This window comes from Oscarella lobularis, chromosome 4 (genome assembly GCF_947507565.1).
Source record: "Oscarella lobularis chromosome 4, ooOscLobu1.1, whole genome shotgun sequence".
NCBI classification, from domain to species: Eukaryota; Metazoa; Porifera; class Homoscleromorpha; order Homosclerophorida; family Oscarellidae; genus Oscarella; species Oscarella lobularis.
Window position 1 is genome coordinate 3,258,615 of NC_089178.1, and position 7,052 is coordinate 3,265,666.

The 7,052-nt window shown below is 54.6% G+C and overlaps 1 protein-coding gene across 1 annotated transcript; it reads left to right on the forward strand.

The window, feature by feature from the left end:
• The first annotated feature begins 18 nt into the window (after positions 1–18).
• LOC136186761 (laminin subunit gamma-1-like) lies at positions 19–7,014 on the forward strand. Its single transcript, XM_065974225.1, has 9 exons — positions 19–1,019; positions 1,171–1,353; positions 1,459–1,617; positions 1,677–2,564; positions 2,629–2,763; positions 2,818–4,473; positions 4,530–4,820; positions 4,870–5,010; positions 5,082–7,014. The coding sequence occupies exons 1-9, from the start codon at positions 41–43 to the stop codon at positions 6,860–6,862; spliced, it is 6,213 nt and encodes a 2,070-aa protein (XP_065830297.1). The 5' UTR covers positions 19–40; the 3' UTR covers positions 6,863–7,014.
• The last annotated feature ends 38 nt before the right edge of the window (positions 7,015–7,052 follow it).

Below are 7,052 nucleotides of genomic sequence, written 5' to 3' on the forward strand. Positions count from 1 at the left end.
ATTGTCCGCCTTTACGAACCCACACAACTCGTGTGAAGCGATGGCGAACAGCGGAATGTTCGCTTCGAGTCGCCTTCTTCTCGTCGTCGCCGTCGTCGCGACGGTAGCACGTGCGCAGACGAATTGCTACAAGGACAACGGCCTTCCCTCGCGCTGCGAACCGGCACTCGATAACATCGCCGAAAATCGATTACCGACGGCAACGAATACGTGCGGTTCGCCGCCGTCGCCCTTCTGCTTTATAACGGGCGCCGTACTCGCCGACGAGGATACGTGCGGCATATGCAACGCTTCGGAGCCGAGTCAAAGCTACGGTCCCGCCTACATGACCGATCCGAACGACTATAGGAACCCGACTTGGTGGCAGTCGCGCACATTGACGACTCCCGCTTCGATAACGGCGAACATAACGTTATCGTTCGACAAAACCTACGAAGTGAGATTCGTCAATATCGAGTTCTACTCGCCGCGACCCAAATCGTTCGTCATCTACTCGTCGAACGACTTCGGACGAACGTATCGCCCGTGGCAATTCTATTCGAGCGTCTGCCAAACGACGTACGGACGTCGAAACGAAGCGGGAAAACTTTTCCTCGACGATCAAGAGGCAATTTGTACGGACGAGTACAGCGACATCGTGCCGCTCAGCGGCGCTACGGTGCCCTTTTCGCCGATGAGGAATCGGCGATCGGGCGCCGAACTCGACACGACGCCGGCGCTTCAGGACTGGATCACGTCGACGAACGTGCGAATCGTTTTGACTGAATTGAATACGTTTCGCGACGAGGCGTTCGGAAGCCCGAGCGCCTTTCAACGCTACTTCTACGCTATTCAAGACGTCGCCGTCGGCGCGCGATGCAAGTGTAACGGGCACGCCGGCGCTTGCATCGTCGAGAATGGGACGTTGAATTGCGATTGTCAGCATAATACGACGGGTCGAGATTGCGATCGATGCAAGCCTTTTTATTATGATCGACCGTGGAGACGAGCGACTTTCGACGACGCTAACGAATGCATTCGTAAGTCTCTTTTTTTTTTCTTAGGGAGAACAGGATCCTTCGATGGGGTTTAATTAATTGAGTTAAGTTCTCCGGAAGTGGTCGCGTGCGTTTGCCGCCAGCTGCGTTTTGGTTTCTGTGCGTCTGATTTGCACATTTTTTTTGTCTGCAGAGTGCCGGTGTAACGAGCACGCCGATTCGTGCTATTTCGACCAGGCGACGTACGATGCGACGGGAAGCGGGGGCGTCTGCGAGAATTGTCGTGATAATACGGTTGGACAGCACTGCGATCGATGCGCTTCCGAGTACTATTTGCCAACGAACGGGGACATCACGAAATCCGATGCGTGTCGCGGTAAGTCTTTGTTTTCTTTGGGCGAGCCGATTGCTGTCATTGTTCGTCTCTTTTCCTTTATTCATCGATTGATTGATTGATTGGTTGCGTGTGCGTTAATTTTAGAGTGCAGGTGCAAGGCTGCCGGCACGAAGAATGGGCAGACGACGTGCGCCGCGGGTACCGGTCAATGTGACTGCAAATCGCGAGCGATGGGACGAAAATGCAACAAGTGTCCCGACCGATTCTTCAACCTAACCGAAACGAATCCAAAAGGCTGCGAACGTAAGAAAAAAAAGATCTCGAATTCTTCGACGTAGAAATTGGTGACGTTTTGCGTGCAGCGTGCAATTGTGTCGTGGCGGGCACCGTCGAAGGCAATCGCGTGTGCGATAAAGTGAGCGGCGAGTGCGGCTGCAAGGCGAACGTCTTCGGGCGACGATGCGACGCGTGCAAAGACGGATTCTGGGCCCTTTCGGACATCGATTCGCTCGGTTGTCGACCGTGCAACTGCGGCCCGGGCTCGCGAAGCGCCGTCTGCGACAAAGATTCCGGCCAATGTCCGTGCGTCGCGCGCGCTAGCGGACGCGACTGCGCGACCATCGAGTCCGGTTACTTCGCGCCGTGGCTCGATTTCTACACGCTCGAAGCCGAGGATGGATCCGGCGTTTTCGACTTCGAATCTCGCGTCGACGGCGACGGGACCGAATTCACGGGACGTGGCTATGCGACGATTCAAGTCGGCGAGTCCATCACAATGACAGAGTTCGTGCCGGCGTCGAACGGGGAGTATCGCATATACGTGCGCTATTCTCTCGATTGCAAAGCCGGTTGGAATCAATTGACGGCAACGGTAACGCCCACGGGCGAAAACGGAACGGAAGCGGTGACGGAATGTCAAGAAATTGTCGTTCCGACGACTCTGTCTGCTCAAGTTCTCGCAACGGGAGTCGCCCAGGTGAGACTTTTGCTTCCTGATGCTTGCCTGCGAGGTGGACGATCTTATTCGATTCGCGTGACCGCTGCTGATGCCGGATCGCCGACCTGTACGGAAATATCAATTGATTCGATTATCGTCGTTCCCGTATCGCCGTTCGGAGGACGATTGGCCGGTTTTGACGCGGATCTCGTTCAACGGTGTGTCGAAGCGAGAATGAGTTTGACGACCGCTTCGGGCGCCGAGTGCAATGACGTTGAAGCGACGGCAATGATTGACGTCGCCGGCATTCAAAGTGCGTAGAGAAAAAAAACGTGAATCAGAGAGTGTCTAGTTTTTGATATGATTTTTTTGAGTAGATTGCGATTGTGATTCTGATGGATCCGTCAACTTTTTCTGCGAGCAATTCGGAGGCCAATGTCCGTGCAAGGCTGGCTTTGGAGGTCGAAGATGTGACGAATGTCGACCTGGTTTCTACGGCGATAGATGTCAACGTAAGTGAGATAACGAAAAAAGAGTCTCTAATATATTACCTTCACTGTGTGCAGGATGTGACTGCGACGGAAAGGGATCTGTATCAGGCGTGTGCGACTTCGCGACGGGACAATGTCCGTGTCAACCCGGCGTCACCGGTCGTCGTTGTGACACCTGTGAAGCAAATTACTTCAATTTCGACAGCGGCACGGGCTGCGAGGATTGCAGCTGCAACCCCATCGGCTCATCCGGATCGCAGTGCGATGTCGTCACGGGAAAGTGTCCTTGTCTTCCCGGCGTCACAGGCACGCGCTGCGATCGTTGTCAAGGCGATTATTTTCAGTTGACCGCATCCGGATGTCTACCGTGCAATTGCACGGAAGCCGGCACTTCCTCGTTGGACTGCGATTCGTCAGGACAGTGTCCATGCAAGGACAACGTCGTCGGTCAGCTATGCGGCACCTGCGCCGTCGGCGCGTTCAATTTAAAAGACGCGAACGCAGCCGGCTGCCAACCGTGTTTCTGCTACGGTCACGCGAAATCCTGTTCCGTCGCACCCGGTTTCGTCGTCACGCAAATCACGTCGACGTTCAATGACGATACGTACGACGGGTGGACGGTCGTCAACGGCGACGGCATCGATGTGACGGCAAGCGTTGCCGACTATCGCAAGGGAAAACAGGCAATTCGCGTTCGAATCGACGCCGACAACGACGACGATATTTTCTTCCAAGCGCCGGCGAAATTTCTCGGCAATTTACGTCACGCCTACGGCTATTCGCTCACCATGGCCATGACGTTTTCGTCAAACGTTCAAGAAGGACGTTTAATCGACGCCGTCGGCGACGTCGTACTTCGTTCCGGACGAGACGGAAGTCGCATCGAAGGCCGCTTCAAGCAACGTCCGTCGAGATCCGTTACCCAATACGAAGTTGTTCTCGGAATCGACGGCCAATGGACGAACGCGTCGTCGGCTCCGCTTTCCGACGCCGACGTCGTCGACTTTCTCGAGAACGTCGACGCCGTTTGGATTCGAGCGTCGTATCCGGATTTGAACGGGGAATCGGTTTTGCTGACGAGCGTCGACTTGCGCATATCGCGTCCGGGATCGAGCGGCAGCGTGGCGGATAACGTGGAGCAGTGCGTCTGTCCGCCGGGCTACGGGGGACTCAGCTGCGATACGTGTCTTCCCGGCTACACGCGATCGAATCCGAATGACGGACGATTTTCGCCGTGCGTGCCGTGTCCGTGTAACAATCATTCGATTGAGTGCGATCCCGATACGACGGCCTGCGTCGGCTGCGGCGACAATACGGCTGGCGATCATTGCGAGGCGTGCGCTGACGGTTACTATGGGAACGCGTTAGGTGGAACGGCGAGCGATTGCGCGCTCTGTCCGTGTCCGGGAACGGGGGCGAACAGTTTCGGCGCCACTTGCGCGCTCGACGGCGACGGGAACGTCGTGTGTCGGAATTGCAGTCGCGGTCACGTGGGTAGACAATGCGAAGCGTGCATGGACGGCTATTATGGCGATCCGGCCGGGTTGCGCGGTTCGCCGACGAGTTGCGAGGATTGCGAGTGCAACGGGAACATCGATCCGACGGCGACGGGAAATTGCAATCAGGAGACGGGCGATTGTCAAAAATGTATTTACAATACGGAAGGGAGAGCGTGTCAGAAGTGCACGACGGGTTATTTTGGAAATGCGGAAATTCGAAACAATTGCACCGGTACGAAGAAATGATGAGAGAAGAAAAGAATTGCGCCCTTTAACCTTTTTCTTTAGCTTGCACTTGTGATCCGGACGGCGTCTTGCCGGACGTCTGTCATCGTCGAACGGGCGTGTGCCTTTGCAAGGATCACGTAACTGGAGACGATTGCAGTCGCTGCGACGACGCCTATTACGGATTCGGAAGCGTCGACGAATGCCGCCCGTGCAATTGCAATCCGACGGGAAGCGAGACGTTGCAGTGCGACAACGGCAGTGGAAAGTGCACGTGCAAACCGGGAGTGACCGGCGAAAAGTGCGACGTTTGCGAGCCGGGCTTCTTTGGATTTTCCTCGAGTGGATGTCAGGGTAAGTAAGAAAACGAGGTTTTATTCTTTTATAAATGTTTTTATTTTAGCTTGCGACTGTTACGCACCGGGATCGGCTAGTCTCGTTTGCAATAACGCGACGGGGCAGTGCGAGTGCAAATCGGGAGCGATTGGTCGTCAATGCAATCGCTGCAAAATTGGCAAGCAAGACGTATCGGCCGGCTGCATCGGTAGAAAAAAAAGAAACACGTCTCCTTTTTATATTATAAAATAAGACGCACACTTTTTCCTTTGTTCTCAGATTGTCCGGACTGTTTCAAGCAGGTGAACGCGACCGCCGAGGATTTGCTCGCGCTCGTCAATCGCCTTCACAATCTCCTCGAAACGATTCGCGAGACGGCCGTCGATACGACCGACGAAGCGTTCACCGACGCTCTCGCCGATCTCCAAGTGGACGTCGACGACTTGCTCGTCAACGCCACGGCCCTGCGAAAATGGTATCGCAATCAGTTGGAACGTCTCAACAACTGGCGAAAGGAATTCAACGGAGTGCGACGGCAAATCGGCCGAATGAAACGCACGACGACGCGCGCCGAAACGACGGCGAACGACGCCGAAATGGCGAGCGTCAACACGACGGCAATCATCGCCGAAATTGAGAGTCTTTTGATTGGAATGCAAACGCTTCTCGACGGCGAAGCGAAGTTTCTCTTAAACGAAGCAAGAAAGAAGAGCGACGAGCAGCAAGGACAATTGAGCCACCTCAGTGACCTGCGCGACAGGGCGAGCGAAATGGCTTCGGTTCACGTAGCGAAGGCAAAGAATATCACAGATCGGGCGATGCAAGCGCTCGACGCGGCGAAAAACGCCGTCGATCGCGGCGAGAAAGCCGTCGCCAAACAACGAATCGTGACGAATAAAATCGTCGCTATTATGAAGGATATTTTGAACGCTTCGAAGTTGGCGTCTATGACGGAGGCGGAGAAGAATAAAGCGGTCGAAGCCGCCGGCGAGGCTCTGCGCAATGCGACGAGAGTACTCGAACGATCGCGCGAACCGTTGATCGATTTCGGTACGCGGAAGTTGCTCGACGACGCTCGCTATTTGGTCGGCAATGCGACGCAGATCGTTCTCGAGTTGGACGCAATCGACGCGTCGAACGCCGGGCTGACTCGTACCATCAACGAAGCGAACGCCGAATCGTCCGAACTGTTGAGACGGGGCGAGGAGATGGCGCAAACGGCCGACGATGTTCTAGCAACACTCTACGTCGTTTCTGACGAGGCCGATAAAGCGTTCAAAAGAGGCCAAATGACGACAGAAGACGCGTACAGTCTGCTCGACTTTCTCGAAAATTTCTACGTGAGAGTCAATGAGACGCGAGTGAACGTTCGCAAGGCCTTGGATCGCGTCAAAAAGGGCGGCGACGTTCTCGATAAGACCGATACTTTCTTTACGGAGTCGTTGGACCTGATCGATGCGGCGTCCGTCGACGCCGCCGCGTCCGTCGTTGCGGCGAGCGACGCCGAGACGAAATCGCGCGTGGCGGTGAGAAACGCCGAAACGGCTCAAAAGGCGGCGAGCGACACTTTGGCGAAGACCGAGAGTTGGCTGGAGAGAGCGAGAAAACTTCAGGCGGAAGTTTCGGGCACTCTCGGGCGCGTGACCGAGTACGGCGCGAAGGCGAAGAGCGAGGGAGATCGAATACAGGCGGCGATGGATACGGCGAAACGAGCGTTGGAGGAGACGAGCGAAGTCGGGCTGAACGCAAGTCGGCTTCTCGCCGAAGTGAGTACGTTTTTCAGTGAGTTGGAAAAGAACGGTTCGCTGCCGGAGGATCGTTTTAATGCGACGCGACGGCAGTTGGAGTTGACGAAGGGCATTTTTGACGACGCCAATCCTGATGGCATTATTGCGGAGTTGACTAAACTGAAGACGGATCAGGAGAATAGGATTGCCAAATTCCAGTCCGATTTGCTCATTATTGCTGCCGATTTGGATCATTTGCGTCGAATAAATGCGACCGTTCCTGGGAACGTGTGCTATAACATAAAGGATGAGACTGGCGATAATCTAAATTGAGAAGAAAAATGGGAATTTGCGTATCCTTTTTGTTCACAACATCCCGTCAGTTTTTTGCTAGATCAATAAGTAGTTGATGAGGGTGGGTTTTGTCTTACGTACGTGCAACAGCAATTCTCGTTTTCTTTTTCTTCTTTTTCTTCTTTAGCTCATGTGCTCCCTGCCTCTTACAATGTAGCGCACGTCGACG